General features: G+C 45.4%; 1 protein-coding gene across 4 annotated transcripts in view; it reads left to right on the top strand.

The window, feature by feature from the left end:
* The window catches only part of Ptafr (platelet activating factor receptor), a 29,995-nt gene extending 12,743 nt beyond the window's left edge, over positions 1–17,252 (top strand). For 2 of the 4 annotated variants that reach the window (XM_076934062.1, XM_034503075.2), the window contains exon 2: positions 13,990–17,252. In XM_076934062.1, coding sequence (XP_076790177.1) covers positions 14,036–15,067 — 1,032 coding nt within the window. In that variant the 5' untranslated portion in view covers positions 13,990–14,035 and the 3' untranslated portion in view covers positions 15,068–17,252. Of the gene's footprint in view, positions 1–5,286; positions 5,432–9,502; positions 9,824–13,989 lie in introns of those variants that run through there. The other 2 variants (XM_076934061.1, XM_034503073.2) reach the window with 2 other exon arrangements.
* The last annotated feature ends 1,274 nt before the right edge of the window (positions 17,253–18,526 follow it).

The following is an 18,526-nucleotide window of genomic DNA, read 5'->3' as shown; positions in this document are numbered from 1 at the left end:
GCTGGACCTTCCACAGCTTTGCAGAACACTTGAGCTGGCTAGGCCAGGAAATACGTCAGTCACTTGTGCAAAGCCCTTTCCAGTTCGTAAAGCCCATTTCAATTTACCAAGCGTATTACCCTTTTCCAAACACTTCGTCTTCCACCTCCTGTGATCTCACTTCCCTTTCACAACCCTGCGTTGAGGCTGAGCAGGGCACCCCAGTTTTCAGAGAAAAACCCTGGGACTCTGAATTAAGGAGAGATTCTCTCAGGGTGGTGGGTGACATCACTGAGACTGGAGTCCTGTTCCCCTGACTCCAGTGACTATGCTTTCCTTCCTGCCATCTTGGAGGCTTCTTCCCAAAGATACAATTGGTGCAGTGCAGGGTGGATTTGCCACTTATTAGCAGGAGGGACACTGCGAGGGCATTGGGAAGCCTGCTCCCTTAGCCAGCCACTGGTAACTACGGTTACCAGTCTGAACCTTCGAAGTGCTGGCAGCTTCTTGCCCTGCTGATCTGATAGTGCTTACTTGCAAAAAGATTGAAATCCTGATGACCAGGGAGATCAGACAGCTGGCCTGGACGCCATGTTGGCACTCTAGATAACCTTGGAATCTTTGTGATGACAAAAGTCTGTCAGTTGCCATGACAGAGCTGGACCGTGCCCAAAACAGAGAAGAGGAAGAGGAGAAAGAACAGCAGGGTTCCTGGAAATCTTCTTCCTGGAAGGGTTTGAGGACCCCAGATGCACTCTGTCCACCATATCTCTGCCCTAGTAAAAACCCAGGCCCTGAGCCCTCTAGGAGAGATAAACCTGACCATTGCATAAACTTCCTTTCTGCTTCAAGAACAATCTGGTAATTTGTGAATGGTATTGTGTGGGGAAAGAGCCTGTAGATTTGGTAACAATACCCCGAAGGAAGATTTCGATTTTATTTATATTTATACTTTTATTTTATTGAGATATTATCTTGTGCAATTTAGGCTAGCCTCCAACTTGCTATGTAGATCAGGTTGGGACTTGAACTTTTGATCCTCCTACCGAAATCCTGGGATTATGGCTTATATCAATACATCTGGCCACAGAAAGGATTTTTTTTTTTTAATTTTTATTGGTTGGTTCAGTTTTTTGGTTTTCTCTGTGTAACCCTCACTGTCCCAGAACTTGCTCTGTAGACCAGGTTGCCCTCGAACTCAGAAATCCACCTGCCTCTGCCTCCCTGGTAGGAGTGACTAAAGGTGTGTGCCACCACCACCCACCCTCCTAGAAAGGGTTTAATCCTCATCATTTGACATATGAAGAAAGGAAATTTAGCCAGACATGATGGGCCACATCCGAAATCCCAGCACTTTGGAGGCTGAGGCAGGGGGACTGCTGTGAGTTTGAGACCAGCCTGAGATATAGAGGGAGACCTTGTCCCAGTGAATACATAAATACATAAATAAGTAGAAAAAAAAGGGGATATCAGGGGCTCAATCGTGCCAAGTGTCCATCTTGCATGCATGACAACCTGAGTTTGATCTTCATGTAAAAAAGCCAGTCACAGGGCCCAAACCTATAATCTTAGTGCTGGGTGATGGAGATGAGACAGGTGTATTGTTGGGGCTCACTGGCAAGTTAGCCTCACCTACTCAGTGAGAGACCCTGTCTCAAAAGACAAAGCAGACTGAACCTGAGGAACAGTACACAGAACAGCTGACTTCTGGTCACACAACACACACACACTCATACACATACACTCACACACACATACAGTATATACATAGTACACATTCATACACACAGAGATACATAGACACACAAAGACACATACAGACATACACACAACATACACACGGGTACACATACAGAACACATACACACAGATACACATACAGAACACACACACACACACACACACACACACACACACACACGGGCTGGAGAGATGACTCAGTGGTTAAGAGCACTGACTGTTCTTCCAGAGGTCCTGAGTTCAATTCCCAGCAACCACATGGTGGCTCACAACCATCTGTAATGAGATCTCTTCTGGTGTGTCTGAAGACAGTGACAGTGTACTCATATAAAATAAATAAATAAATCTTTTTTAAAAAAGGACACACACACATATATACACACTCATACACACATAGATACACACATACAGACGTATATACACACACTCACACAGCTTTATGCACACACTTTCATATACATAGTCATACCTGAATCAAGGTAGGGTCCCAGCAAAAAGGAAAATTGTTCATTCTGTTCCTAGGCCTCCTACTCAGCCCTTAACAAAGATCTCCATTCTTCAATCAGTAATTCTGTTAGCATAATGCTATGACTGACTGCAAGCAGTCTGGCCCAGAGTCGCCATGGATATTTGGCCTCATCTCCACATTTGGCCTCAGTTCTTCTCACATCTGGAGAAACAGCAGTGAGAGCACTGTGAGGGGATTCTAAGAGGGCCTGGCCACCAAGGCTGCCCCAGCCAGGACACAATGTGAGTGAGACAAAGGGGACCCAGAACAGGAGGTAACTCATTTATTTATTGAGCACCTACTATAGGCTCAACACTTTCCCCTAAAATTACATTTACATGTTTATATGTGTGTGTGGGTGCCTGGAAGCCACGGCAGAAGAGTGGAGGTCAGGGGTAAGTATGCCATTTCTCTTCATCATGTGGGTTCTGCAGATGGGACTGGGCTCTTTAGTTTGATGCCTTTGACAGCTGAGTCACGCACGCGTCACTGGCCCTAGCAGACAGTTTTCATTTAACCCTTGTAGCAATTGTAGGAAGTGGGATTTTGGGTATTTCGATTTTTCAGGGTGAATGGGAAAAAAAAATGCCATAGGAGGAAGTTTGTTATAATCTTTATCTTGCAGCTAAGGCTAAGAAGAGAAGCAGTTTGCCCAAAGACTGTGCAGCTATGAAGGCTGGGTCATGTGATTTCAAGTTAAAAATATATAACACAACACGACTGGGAGGTGGTGGCCTGTGTCTTGAGACAGGCAGATTTCTGAGCTCCAGGCCAGTCTGATCAACATAGTGAGTTCCAGGACAGCCAAGGCTACACAGAGAAAGTTTGTCTTGAAAAAACGAAACCAAACCAACCAACCAGCCAACCAAACAACCAACCAAACAAAAACACACAACATGGGCTGGAGAGATGGCTCTGTGGTTAAGAGCATGTACTTCACCTTCAGACGACCTGAGTTCAATTTAGAGTAACCATGTCAGGTGGCTCACAACAGCCTGGAAACCCTGGCTGCAGACCAGAGCCTCTGTGGGCACTTGCATTCATGTGTACACAGACTTACACATAATTAAAAGTAATAAAAGATAAATCTTAAAAAAAAAAGATGAGCCTCCCATCGAACACCTTAAAAAATACACAGCATACTTTCAAATCTGCCCTCGCTTGGGCCTCTATTAAATCCTTCTTTTTTCTTCAGTGTCGGGGAGTCTACCTAAGACCCCACACTTGCTAGGTAAGTGCTTTCACCACTGGGCTACAGCTCCAGCCCCCTTCCTAAGCTTTTAAATTTTAATTGGTTAATTAGAGGCAGAGTCTCATGTATCTCATGCTGGGTTTGAACTTGCTGAATGGTTGAGGATGACCATAAACTTTTGCTCCTCCCACCTCTTACCTCCTCAGTGCTGGGATTGCAGGCCATCACACTGGGGCCATGGGGGGGGGGGAGCATTACATGGGGGAGGCATCACACTGTGGGGGGGGTATGTGAAGCTAGGTCTTAAAGGCTCTCTGCTCGTGCCAAGCCATCCCTCTTCCAACTATATTGCCAGTCACTGTCTGTATTCTAGTTCTTACATTTACCTGTTTGTGGGAAGGGCTGGGGGAGGAGCTGGCAGAGGAGCGCATGCGTGTGCCATGGCTGAGTGTGGGGGCCAGAGAACAACTGTGCCTTCCTTCTTCCTCTTCTTCCATATGGGTCTCCATTTATCTGGCTTGGCAGCAAATGCCTTTATTTACTGACCCATTGCTCCAGCTCCTCAAAACCATCTTTGCTTAACACACAATGAGGTTTAAATTCCAACATTCCTTTTGAAAGGGGCATACTCAAATCATAGCACTTGCCTATGAGTTAATATGTATATGTATGTGTATATGTATGTGTATATGTATGAGTACACGCACATACACACATGCATTTCAGACAAGGTCTCACTGTGTATTTCTGGTTGGTCTGGAAATTGCTATGTAGACCAGGCTGGCCTCAAACCACAAGGATAGAACCTCTATATGTTAGGAGTAAAGGCCTGCACCACTATACTCACAATTTTTGAAAAATTATCTTGTTTACTGTATATAGCTGTCTTGTCTGGATGTATATGTACCACATACATGCCTGGTATCCTTTGGAGGCTAGAAGAGGGCATCGGATCTTCTGGAACTAGATTTACAGTCACTGGAGCACTGGGAGCCAAACATGGGTCCTCTGGAAGAGCAGCAAGTGCTTCTAACCACTGAGTAGTCAGTCTCTCTAGCCCTTAGACTTCAGTCTACAAACTTATAATTTTTTGTGTGTGTTTATGATGTATGCTATGTATGTGTATTTGTGTGTGAGTGTAGACACATGTATAGTGTTAGAGGGTAACCTTGGTTGCTAGTCTTCACCTTTTTAAATAAAAAAAAGGATATATTTTATTTTACGTATATGTATGTTTTGCTTCTGTATACCACATGGATGCAGTACTTATGGTGGCCAGAAGAGGGCAGGAATCCTCTGGAACTGCAGTTCCAGATGGTTGTAAGTGGTGATGTGGATGCTGGGAAGGGCTTCTGGAAGGAAGAGCATCCAGTGCTCTTAACTGCTGAACCATTTTTCCAGCCCCATGCCTAGCTTTACCTGTGTGTGCATTCAGGTGTGAGCGAGCACACACTCATGCATACGTCAGTAGAGGTCAGCACCAGAATGTCTTCTTCAGTTTCTCTTCATCTTACATTTTGAGTAGAGCCTTCGAGGACACTGGGTCTTATTGCTTCAGCTGTGTTGGGTGGTCAGTGACCTCTGTCTTCATCTCCCTGGGGTGGGGATAGATGTTCAGAGCCACATAACCCTTTACGTGTGTGATGGGGACCGCACTCGAGTCCAGATCCACAGATCCATCCCCCCAGACCCCTTTTATTTTTGGTAGAGGCCATTTGAGTGGCGATGGAGTGGGTTGGTTTCACTTTGCACATCTGTGATGATGACTGATGTAGACGCTTTTCACATGCTTGTGGTTCAGCTGTGTCTTCTTTGGAGAAGTGACTGGGAGTAAAGTCAGTTCCTTCTTCCCCTTTGTGTTCTGCAGCTTGAGAACCCACCTTGAGGTCTGGGCTCTGCTGTTGTTGGTTTGAGACAGTCTCTCACTATGCAGTTCTATATAGTATAGACCAGGCTGGCTTGGAACACAAGGCAAACCTCCTACCACAGAGTCCTGACTGCTGAAGATACAGGTATGTGTCATTATGGCCAATTCCTTTACCTCCAACCCCTTTTAGACGGTCTCATGCTATACCTTGTGTAGCTCAGACAGGCCTTGAATTTGCTAGAAAGTCAAGACTGGCCTTAATCTCCTGTTCTTCCTGCCTGTGCCTTCCAGGGGTTGGCATTACAGGGGTATACCATCATGCCTGGCTTTAAGCCTATTTAAAAATACTTATAGTGCAAGCCAGACATGGTGGTACATGCCTTTAATACCAAGTTTCGGGAGGATATCTGTGAGTTTGAGGCCAGCCTTTTCATAGCAAATTTCAGGCTGGCCAAGGCTTCGTAATGAAACCCTATCTAAAACAAACAAACAAATAAGTATTCACACTGCCGATAAGGACATGGGGACTCTGTGCCTGGCGATTGGATCCCAGCCTCAGCTCTACCAGGCCAGACTTAGCTCGATGTAGAGTAAACTCATCCTCTTTCTGCTCATTTAATTCCTGTCTTCAGGGTGTAAGTTAGCAGGGTCCTGGATGAAGGAATTTTCTTCTTCTGGCATTCGGTAGCTTTCCTTTGTTGAGACAGTCTCACTCGGTAGCACTGACTGGCCTAGAACTTCCTATATAGACCAGGCTCTAGTTCACAGAGATCCTCCTGCTTCTGCCTTTCTAGTGCTGGCATTGAAGGTGCGAGCCACCTTGCCTGACCCCTGAGACAGGCATTTGAACTCTGCCCAGGCCTTAGGGCAGATCTGGGAGTGTTTGAGGTGTTAGTCCAGGAGCTGCTGGCTCCCAGCAGTGGCTACAGCCTGCTTTGGAGAGTTGCAGTTTGTCATTTTCTAGCTTTATGAAAATGGACAGAACTGTATTCTTTCTTTCTTTCTTTCTTTCTTTCTTTCTTTCTTTCTTTCCAGATTTATTTAGTTATTTTATTTATATGCGTACACTATAGCTGTCTTTCAGACACAGGAGAAGAGGGCATCAGATCCCATTACAAATGGTTGTGAGCTACCATGTGGTTGCTGGGACTTGAACTCAGGACCTCTGGAAGAGCAGTCAGTGCTTTCAACCGCTGAGCCATCTCTCCAGCCCCTGTTTTTTCAATCCCACATTCTCTCCTGGAACAATAGGTGACTCATCTAGGAAAAAAATGAGTATAAATCCATTTTACAAAGCTGATTTGTGCAGGATATATGATCCCAGGTAAGAACTAACGCCTAAGATTTCCCTAGTGAAGGGTGGCCAGTGTCCCACTGGGCTCAAGTTCTTCTCCAACACCCTCAACCAAGAAAGGAGTGCTTGGGTCCAAGTGGTGGTGCCCAGGCAGAAGGTATGTGCTTTTTCTCTCTGCCACTCCTTGCTCAAGTCCTGTTGGCGAATGTATCTTCTCGCCTGAGGGTTTGTGAGGAACTGAAAGAGACTGGAACAAGGTTGCGCATGTCCGATTTACAGTTTATAAATATTTAGACATTTCTACTCTTGTCCTCAACTCACTCCACAAAGTAACAGGGCTGGCTTGCTGGTGAACTCAGCTTTCCAGCGCAGTGTCTACACTGGGGCAATAACCACCACATTCTTTTTCTGCCCAATTCCTGATTGATGGTCCCTCCTCTCTTACTGTCTTAGCTGGGAACCTTTTCCTCAGGTTCCCCGGGGAACTGCCAGTGTTTCCAGTGGGTGTCCGGTAGAGAGCCAGATGGCAGGATTCTTTGATTTCATTAATATGCATACCCACCCCCATCTGAAGGCTGGGTCTGGGCAATCAGCTCAGCCTTGACCCTTCAGGGAACTGTGCCCAAGTTTTAAATTGAGTGGTTCAAACCTCTTCCTCATTCCATTTATTTATATATTTATCTGCGCATTCCCTCAGCTTGCTTTTCCAAATTAAATTATTATTTTTTTAATAGAAAAAAAGGTTTATTTACCACACTGCAAGGGGCAACCAGCTGGGCACTAACAGGAGCCCCAGCCACAGACTAAGGACTGAGGAGTCTTCCAGAGCTTTTGAAAGGTTTGTTGGCAGGTGCCAGTGACTTGCCTGGAGCTGGGAGGAGCTGGTGTGTGGATGAGAGTCCCTGGGTTTCTGGATAACCATAGTTCCTCTGGGAGAGGCAGGAAGGCCTGGCCAACCAGGCTCGGATATGTTTAGTCACTTTGTCATCTTTGGGCATTGTTAGAAGTGTGAGATTTATTTATTTATTTATTTATTTATTTATTTATTTATTGAGGCAGGATCTCTCTACATAGCCATGACTGTCTGTCCTGGAACTCACTATGTAGACCAGGCTGGCCTTGAACTTACAGAGACCCATCTGCCTTTGCTTCATTAGTGCTGGGATTAAAAGCATGCACCACCATGTCCATCTTGATGTGGTGCTGGGGATCAAACCTAAGGGCTTCTCTATCAGATCTGTATCGTTCCACCCACTGAGCTATATCCCAGGCTCCTGTGGTTACGATTTTTCACCGGATAAGACAAAGGCTCAGAGAGTCAAGCCACTTGCCGAAAGCCACTTAGCAAGTAAATGAATGACAAACCAGATACAAACTGAGGTCTTTATGGCTGGAGAGACCCCATTCTTCCCATTCCATTTTACTCTTAGTTTGTCCCCCAAGAAAAACTGACATATTTTCTTTTTGACATTTTCCATGAAATTGTCACTTAGTGGTTCATTTATTCCTGGCCACAGATACTGGGAATAAAGAGACTGGATTTAGTCTTTGCTCTCAGGAAGCTTCCATCCTGGTAAGAAAACAAGCATAGAAATCAATGTCCAGGCCAGGCACACCCATCGCCCAGCACTCGGGAGGCAGAGGCAGGTGGATCTCTGTGAGTTCGAGGCCAGCCTGGTCTACAGAGCGAGTTCCAGGACAGCTAGGGCTACACAGAAAAATCCTGTCTTGAAACAAGCCAAAGTAAACCAGAAGGAAAATAAATCAATATCTGAAGCATAGGGTGAGCTGGGCACGGTGTGGTAGGCTTGGGGTCCCAGCAAATCAGAATTCCAAGTTCAATTCCTGTCTGGATAAGTTAATGAGACCAGAAGAGCTAAAGGAGAACTTGGGGTATACCGCAGACGTAGAATGCTTGGTCAGCACATACCCCTACTACAGAAAAACCATTGCAGTGAACCGTCATGTAGGTTGATAAAATGTTGGCACTTCTTTTGGCAAACCCAGTGAGTGCCTTGCTCACCTAACCATAGGCTTTCTCAATGGGCCTGTGCAGGCATGACACAGGACAGGGCCCACCATGTCTTGAGCTGGCCCTCTGACTGGAGATTTTCTAGAGATAGTCATGGGCATCCCCCTAACCAGAGCCAGACTCAAGAGAAGGAAGATACTTCCTGTGTGGGTTGTGGGTAGGGACATAATTTCCCCACAGATACAGGGTGAGTGCCACGAGCCACCCAGCTGTAGACTGCAGCCACTCCCTGCCCTTCTCTGAGGGCTAAACCAGATGTGCTTCCCACCTCAGGAAACCCCCCCACACACACACCCAGAGTACCGTCCCCCAGTCAGGGGGTCCAGCAGGACAGAGAAGAGGATCAGAAGAAGGGGCTGAGACTATAGGACTGGGATATGCACATTTTCTGGTCTCTGGTATGTCTTTACTGATTGAAGGTCTCAAAGAACCCTGGTTTCTATCGTTATCCCTACCATTGTGTACCTTATGGGCTGGGTTGCCGCTTATTAGAGATCTTGCCTAGCATGTGTGAGACCTCAGGTTTAATCTCCAGTACAGGAGAAACATAATTACTGTTGACAGTTTCTAAAATAATTCAAAACAGAAATAAAAGCTATTCTATCTTAACACAAATAAGATGCATTTTACAGAAAACAATCGGATTGTCTAAAACAAACAGTTTAGGGGGGTGGGGGGGGAGAGTGGCATCTCTGTACATTATTTACAAAGCCCTTTTATTGTTGAATTAAATAGGAAATAGCTGGGGTCTCAGAGTGGCGTCCACATTCTCTGTAACGAGCTGCTGCTTTGGTGACGGAAATGCTTGGCACATGTAGGTGTCCTGGTAAAAAGAAGATTGTTTTCTTCTTTTCTTCTTGTGCTGGGGATCCAACTCAGAGCCTGGGACATACTGAATTACTGCATACTGAATACTGAGGGCTGCAGCCGGGAGAGCGCGTTCAGATAATTGATGTTTTTTTAAATTTGATTTCAAATGTTTTTATTAGTATGCATTAGTTAATACTAAATAATGGGCTTCTTTACAGCATTTCCTGGAAGTACATAAGGCATTTAGACCGTGTTCACCTCATCCCCTCGCTTGCGGCCTCCCACTGACCTGCTCTCCTTCCCAGTTACTCTCTCTGAAAGGAGGCGTCTGTTTTTCCGTTTGTTTCTTTGATAAGCCACTAAGCTTCATTCGGGTTGCTTACAGGAACATGTATGCACGGGTGAGGATTTATTTATAGGCTTATTTCTATTTTGGGGGTGTGAGTATGTGTGTGTGTATGTGAGAGTGTGTGTGTGAGACAGAGATTGTGTGTGTGTATGTGTGTGAGTATGGAGTGTGTGCACAGGTGGGTACACTCCCCTGTGTATTTGGAGGAGGATGTTGGGGTCTTCTTTCATTTCTTGCCAACCCTGGAGACACGTTTTTTGTTGTTGATGTTGTTGTCTGCAGCTCATCTTGTAGCCAGGAGGGCCAGCAATCCTCCTGTCTCCAACCTTCACTGTCTGTGAGGACCTCACAGACCTTTCACGGATGCTGGAATCCAAGCTCACGGTCTCATGCTTGAACAGCAAGCACTCTTAACCACTCTTTGTTTGTGTGTTTTTCCAAGACAGGTTTTCTCTGTGTAGACCAGGCTGGCCTCGAACTCACTGAGATCTTCTTGCCTCTCCCTCCTGGGTACTTGAGTGCTGGGATTAAAGGTGTGTACCACCACCTCCAGGCTTCTTAAGAACTCTTAACTGCTCTTTTGTTTTGGGACAGGGTCCCACTGTATAGTCCTGGCTGACCTTGAACTTGAAGCATGTGCCACAACTCCAACTAGCTCTTCCTTGACACTGTAACAAAAATCATAAATAGTAGTTTGTTTGTTTCCTTCTTCCTTTCTTTCTGTCTGTCTGTCTGTCTGTCTGTCTGTCTTTCTTTCTTTCAGAAAGGCTCACATGTAGCTCAGTCTGCCCTTGAATTTGCTTTGTGGTGTTTCTATCTCCCAAGTGCTGGGATTAAAGGCATGAACCACCATGTCTGATTTTTACCAGTTATATATTTCTTTCCTCTGCCAAGGCTATTCAGAGGCAAGTTCAGCTCACAAATCAAATTATTTCATAGCTGTTTTTTTTTCCCCAAAAGTCCACATTATAGTTCTATTTGCCAAAAAAGCCTTTTATAGGTGTTATCCATTTCATATGTAGAATATTAAAAAGACATATGCTTAGCCAGGTGGTAGTGGTGCATGCCTTTAATCCTAGCATTTGGGAGGCAGGACAGGTGTATCTCTGTGAGTTCAAGGCAGCCTGGTCTACAGAGTGAGTTCCAGGATCACCAAGGCTAAACCGAGAAACCCTGTCTTGAGTTAATCATAAACAACAACAACAAAACAAAAACAAAAGCAAAAAATGTACGTTTAAATCTGTAAGATTTAATAAAACTGATACTTCAGGGTTGACCAGATGGCTTGGCAGGTATAAGAGTGTCTGCTGGAAGCTATGTGACCTGAGTAAGCTCCTTGGGTCCCAGGTGGTGGACTGAAAGAACCAACTCACAGAAGTCTTCTGACCTTTATGCATGCACCTTGGCACTAGTGTGCACAGGTGCACATAATAAATAAATAAATGTATAAATATTTCAAAAGATAACATTCTTGATTTATCAAAGACATTTAAAAATTCTATTAAGTATTATATATGTATGTATTTTTTATTATTGTGGGTTTGTTTGTATGTTTGTTTGAGCCAGGGCCCAGTATTGCCTATTTTGTCTCAGACCCCTTATATCAGTGAGAACACTTCATGTTTGTGGTTCTGTAGATCAGGCTGACCTCTGACTCACAGTGATCCACCCATCTCTGAATCCACATGCCAGGACTAAAGGTATGCATGTCTTTAATCCCAGTACTCAGGAGGCAGACAGACAGGTGGCTTTTTGAGTTTGAGGCCAGCCTAGTCTACAGAATGAGTTCCAGGATAGTCAGGACTACATAGAGAAACCCTGCCTTGAAACAAGAAGAAGAAGGAAAAGGAGGAGGAGAGGGAGAAGGAGGGGGAGGAGGAAGAGGAAGAGGAGAAGGAGGAGGAGGAGGAGGAGGAGGAGGAGGAGGAGGAGGAGGAGGAGGAGGAGGAGAAGGAAGGAGAAGGAGAAGGAGAAGGAGAAGGAGAAGGAGAAGGAGGAGGAGAAGGAAGGAGAAAAGAAGAAGAAGAAGAAGAAGAAGAAGAAGAAGAAGAAGAAGAAGAAGAAGAAGAAGAAGAAGAAGAAGAAGGGAATTAGCAATATAATTCACAGTGTGACTACTCATGGACATATTTTTTTTTTGTCTTTCAAGACAAGGATAGATTTTAAAAATTTTAGAGAAATTATTATGATTTATCAGGAATTCTGAGACCTACAGATTTGACATATAAATTACTATTCTACTAAATGGAGCAAAGATGCAAAAATGATCTCAAAAAAGTTTCAATGGCAACTGGTCATTTCCTTAAATGTGCTTGTATCTTTTGAGTGTTTTACCTCGGAAGGCTCCTGAGGGATGGGTGAGGGATGGGTGTCATTAGTGAGGCTTCTCACCTGTTGCTGTGCATGAGTCCTTGGAACTGGGAATAAATGTAGAAGAAACAGTTTCTGGTTCTTACAGGTGGCTCAGCCTCCATGAAGAACTGAAATTCAGATGAAGTCTCAGTCATGAGTTGAAATAGAAAGGAATGGAGGGGCTTGTTCTAGTTTCCTTCCCAATGCCTTTACTAAACGAGTCTGACCTAGCCGGGCAGTTGTGGCACACAGCTTTACTCCCAGCATTTAGGAGGCAGAGGCAGGTGGATCTGAGTTCCAGGACAAAGAAACCCTGTCTAACAAAAAGAAAGAAGAAAAGAAAAAAAAAAAAAAAAAAAACCTTAAAAACAAACCAACCAACCAATCAAACAAAATATTCTGACCAAAAACAATTTAGAAAGGAATGGGGGATGGGTTGACTTAGCCTGCTCCAGTGTGTCATTGAAGGAAGTCAGACACAGTAAGTCAAAGCAGGAAACGAAGGGCAGAGAGCAGTTTGCTGTTCCACGGAGCATTACTTTCCACAAGGAGCTCACTTCACAGCCAAAGAAGTACAGCAGGAACCATGGAGGAGGATGCTTGCTGGCTTTTTATACAGTTCAGGATCATCTGCCTAGAGGATGGTATCGCCCACAGTGGGCTGTGCTTTCCTCCACCAATTAACAGTTGAGACAATCCCCATAGACATACTCCATAGGCCAATCTGTGCAACTTCTCAACTGTCCTGTCTTCTCAGATGGCTCTAGGCTGTGTCAAGTTGGGGGAACTGACTAGAATTCATAGTTTTGAGGCAGAGTCCTTGTCCAGTAGTATACAGAGGCCTTGGGTTCTATCACCATTGGGAAGGAGGGTGGGAAGGAAAGAAGGTAGAAATTTCGGTTTGTTGGTTTTTTGGGGGAGTAGGAAGTCCCACCCTTGGTCACATGTATGTCAAACAAAAGAGACCACTGTGCTATAACCCCTTCATCTGTTTTTTGTTTTTTTGTTTTTTTGGGGTATTTTTTTGGTTTTTTGAGACAGGGTTTCTCTGTGTAGTCCTGGCTGTCCTGGAACTCACTCTGTAGACCAGGCTGGCCTCGAACTCAGAAATCCACCTGCCTCTGCCTCCCAAGTGCTGGGATTAAAGGCGTGCGCCACCACTGCCCAGCTCCCCTTCATCTGTTGAATGGATTAAAAAAAAAATTTTTTTTAAGATAGACTGTTATTATGTAGCTTAGGTTGTCCTAAAACACACTTTATAGGACAGGATGGCCTCAAACCCGTGATGATCTTTCTACTTCTGCCTCTCAAGTGAATTCCTTCTATCACAGATGTGTATACCACAATGCCTGTCCTGAAATTTTTTTCAATGTGAATTTTTTAAAATCTTTATTTACTTTATGCATATGAGTGCTTCAGCATGTCTTTGTATCATGTGTGTGCCTGGCGCCTGGTGGAGGGCCAAAGAGAACCTCAGATCCCCCGAAGTGGAGTTATACCACATACACACACCACATACAGACACACGCCACACACACAGAGGCCTACACCACACTGTGCACAGAGGTCAGAGGACACTAGTACAACTCAGGTCTCGCCTTCCACCACGTGGGTCCTGGGGATCCAATCAGACCACCAGGTTTGGCTACAGATGCCTTTACCCATTGAATCATCTTACAGGCTGCTGACCTGTTTATGTAGACTCTGCCTTCACCACCTCTCTCTTAATCCTCGGGGATTAAGTTTCAACATGAATCCTGGAGAGGACTCCAACATCCAAACTGTACCAGGGAGCCTTGGAATTGTTGATGTAAGGGGATCTCTTCCTGGCTCTTTAGTAACCAGAATTTTCAACTGTTCTTTCAGGCACATACAGCGCTCCATGACCAGGTGACCCTTCCTGCCCAGGGCAATGGAGCAAAATGGCTCCTCTCGTGTGGATTCTGAGTTTCGATACACCCTCTTTCCGATTGTTTACAGTGTCATCTTTATACTGGGGGTGGTTGCCAATGGCTATGTGCTATGGGTCTTTGCCAACTTGTACCCTTCTAAGAAACTAAATGAGATAAAGATCTTCATGGTGAATCTCACCATGGCGGACCTGCTCTTCTTGATCACCCTCCCGCTGTGGATTGTCTACTACTACAACGAGGGCAACTGGATTCTTCCCAAATTCCTGTGCAACCTGGCTGGCTGCCTCTTCTTCATCAATACCTACTGCAGTGTGGCCTTTCTGGGTGTCATCACTTACAACCGCTACCAGGCAGTAGCCTATCCCATCAAGACTGCTCAGGCCACCACCCGCAAGCGTGGCATCTCTTTGTCCCTGGTCATTTGGATATCCATCGTGGCTACTGCATCCTACTTCTTGGCCACAGACTCCACCAACCAAGTGCCCAATAAGGATGGCTCAGGCAACATCACCCGCTGCTTTGAGCATTATGAGCCATACAGTGTGGCCATCCTTGTTGTTCACGTCTTCATCGCCTTCTGCTTCTTCCTCGTCTTCTTTCTTATCTTGTACTGCAACCTGGTTATCATCCACACATTGCTCACGCAGCCCCTGCGGCAGCAGCAGCAGCGCAAAGCGGAAGTGAAGCGCCGGGCGCTATGGATGGTCTGCACGGTCTTGGCGGTATTTGTCATCTGCTTTGTGCCCCATCACATGGTCCAGCTGCCCTGGACCCTAGCAGAGTTGGGCTACCAGACCAACTTCCATCAGGCTATTAATGACGCCCATCAAATCACCCTCTGCCTCCTCAGCACCAACTGTGTCTTAGATCCTGTTATCTACTGCTTTCTTACCAAGAAGTTTCGAAAGCACCTCAGCGAAAAGTTTTACAACATGCGCAGTAGCCGGAAGTGCTCCAGAGCCACTAGTGACACGTGCACCGAGGTGATAGTGCCAGCCAACCAGACTCCTGTCGTGTCACGGAAAAATTAATCTCTGCTATTTAAAGCCAGACTCAGAGCCTTCTCTTTTATGGACCTCACAGACAGAGCTGAGAGGAAAGAGGTTTCTGCCTGTGGCCAACCCCTCCTTGGACCCTGGTGGACTCAAGTACGGCAGTTACTTCCTTGCAGAGAGCAGGTTGCTGGAAAATACAGAACTTAAATGTTCCTTTTCATCCATCTTTGGGTTGGCACTAGAGGTTTGTGGTTGATGGACTCACCCAGAGCTTCAGATTGTGACATCCCAGCCGGGGCCAGACCTTGGGAAAGACGCTGAACAGCCCAGTTCATCCAACTGGGGCAGCAACTTAAGGTTTGGGCAGTGACTTCTGGGGGCTACAGGAAGAGGGGAGAGGGGTTGTGGAGACTCTTCATTGCGTGGAAGATCTTTGGGGAAACAATCACGTTTAGGATGGTGCCCTCCTTTGTCCGTCTACAGGTACATGGTCCTTGTGACCCTTCCTAGAGGAAGTGGTTTGGTAGTATCTCCTGACTGACCCCAGAAACTAGGACGGGAGGGTGTTTCTTGAGGCAGCTGAGTTTGGCCCAGGGCTGAGTGAGTGCTGAGGGGAATGGAAGAGAGGTGGCTACATCAGGACACTGCACCCTTCACTTCAGGTAGACAGTGTCTTTTGAGGTGATTTTTGGCAAGTGTCTTAGTCCCAGCTCACATACTGTGCCCAGCCTCCCTGTCAGAAACAACTCAAGGAGGGAGAGAGTTATTTTGGCTCACAGTTGAGAAGACTACAGTCCCTTGAGGCAAGGCAGGCACAGCAGGGCAGCTCAGACTCTGGTGGTGGGAACAGAGACGGAGGCTGTTTATGTGGCAGTGAGCCAAGAACCAAGATTGCACCTTAACCCGGGGATGGGATACAACCCACCCCCAGCCAACTACAGCCAGGTCCTACCTCCTAAAGGTTACACAGTCTCCCAGTAGAGGGAGCACGGCCCTGGGCCAGTGAGTTGGTAGTGCAATGTGGAGCAGCTAACACTGCTGCAGAGTTTATCCCAGAAGCCACATGATACAAAGAGAGAACAGACTTCTGAAAGTCATTCTTGGACCTTTATTTTCATACTGTGGCGCACATGTGCCCCGCCCCCCCATATACATATAAATAAATAAAGGTACAGGATTAATAGAATAAAGCAAAACCAGATATGACCCCATGGGAATATACACGAAACAGCAGCAGGTGTATTTTGAATATTTCATTTAAGTGCGATCCCCTCTGGCCCTCTGAGGAGTATCCAGAAGCCTCAGACTCAGAACTCTGAGGACCTTTTCCTGTTTTCCTGAATGTTGTGCTTCTTTAAATTTAAAAAAAAAAAAAAAAAAAAAAAAAAAAAAAAAAAAAAAAAGTCCTTCCTTCCATCCCGTGTCTCCTTGAAATCTGGTCACTTGATTCCTGTCTGCTAGACAAGAATGGGCTTGTTCCAATAGGCAGTAACCTGCTTGGGTTCGGCGTGATGGCAATAGTCTGGACCTGGCTGAAGGGGACTAAGTAGCGAAAACAACATACTTGAACTTTGACATCTTACAAACTCAGGTTCAAGTCTTGCCTGTGCTAAATGCTGTTCAGGACATGGGGATTTAATCTTCTACCTCTTAGTGTTATAAGCTGGGGGGTTCAGCCTACCTCACAAGACTTCTGAGCAGTGTATGTTCAGCTGACTCTGGGTTACTCATCCTGATCCTCCCCTTTCCTGAGAATTTGGTGCCCTCAATCCTTTGATAGGAACTGAAGGGGTGAGAGTTGGACATCTGGATTCGAGGTGCACCTTTTGGGGAGCTGTGACCATGTTTATATGTGAAGTGGGTTGGGTGGCCACCTAGGTGACTGGTAGACAAGTGACTTTTTAAGGATAGCAGATGTGTTAGGCCAAGCAGAAGCCAGAGAGAAACCAGAACTTGGCAAGAAGACACAGCTTCCAGGGGACATAGGGCAGCCACAAGTGCTTTCTCTTGAGTTCTGGGGGGATTCCAAGTTCTCTTGTCAGGATTCCTTCTCTTTCCTTCCTTAAGTTCACTGAAATGGGTGCCTAGTGCTTTCAATCAAATAACATTCTCTGTTAATATGGTATATTCTGAATTTCAGCATCTGCATATCTCCCTTGCCATTGGTTTGTAATATCGATGTACCACAGTATGTTTACATAATAAAAATTTTCTCTTTAAATTTGGTCTTTTGTTTTGTTTTTATTTTGTCAAGACAGGGCTTCTCTGTGTATTCCAGGCTGGGCCTCATACTCACAGAGACCCACCTGCCTCTGCCTCCCAAGTGCTGGGATTAAAGGCCTGTGCCACCACACCCTGAAAAATTTGATCAATTTTTAGGGGAAATAGAAAGTTTAGTGAAAGGGAGAGCCTCCTGAGTGTTAGGATTAAAGGTGTGTGCCACCACCACCCAGCTCTAAAAAGTTTTTCTTTTAAAGAATAGGTATTGTTAAGGCCTAGATAACAGTTACTTGGCTAGCCTGCCATTATAAGGAAACTTTCTCATATGTTTCTGCTGTTATTAGGAAACTTTCCAAAGCCAAGATTGATCATGTATTCTGTTATGTTCTGTGCCCTTGGAAACCAATCACAATAAAAGTCAGTAGAACTGCTTTGTATAGTTATCCACAATGAGCTTGGACCTGAACCTACCACCCGGCAGCACTTCCTGCACCTGTGTCTAAGTTTTTATGGTAGAAGCTACCCCTGGGGTGGACCCCAACATAAGAGAGACACCTGCCCCAATATAAGAAACTATTTGGAATGAGACTTCCATTTTGAGTAGTGGCTGAGTAAAGTGTAAGTTCCCAAGACCTCCCTAGGAACTGACATCCTACTTGGCAGAAAGAGACGTGTATGTGAGTAACTGACATCCTGGTTGACAAGTTACGACATGAATGTTAGACACGTCCCATCATGGTAGACAAGTGAAGACATGAATATTAGGGAAGGCAAGTCCCCTGTCTCAGTTGAATACCCAATCAACGGAAACAGGGTAAGTGTACATCAAAGACATGTTCCTAAGGAAATCCCTATCCCTAAATTCTGATTAGTGAAATAACTTGGCACAGATGTTTGTAGATTTGGGCTCAAAAAACCCTGTAGAATCTCAGGGTTATGGTTCAGTTCTCAAATCTGGTTCATATCCCTGTGGCTCAATAAATAATCCCTATCTGACTGAGATCAGTGTTTGTGTGGTTTGTGAAGCAATTCCTGGACTCCAAAATGTATGTCATCAATGTAACAGACAGCCTTGTGGGCTTAGAGTTGCTTAGAACTGCTCCTGGCACAGACTAAATGTCACAGACACTGCCCCTAGCCTAATAGATTGTCTCCACTCCACAGAACCTCCTGTTTACAACATTGCAAGACCACAGCCTTCTTCCCCTTATGACTGAGTTCATGATGTAACTTAGTGTTAGCCTTATGAGTGGGAAAGTGTGCAGAGGAACAGAA

Source organism: Arvicanthis niloticus, chromosome 5, assembly GCF_011762505.2.
Source record: "Arvicanthis niloticus isolate mArvNil1 chromosome 5, mArvNil1.pat.X, whole genome shotgun sequence".
Classification (NCBI taxonomy): Eukaryota; Metazoa; Chordata; class Mammalia; order Rodentia; family Muridae; genus Arvicanthis; species Arvicanthis niloticus.
The sequence above is the reverse complement of the archived record's forward strand: the minus strand, read 5'-3'. Positions and strand labels throughout refer to the sequence as shown.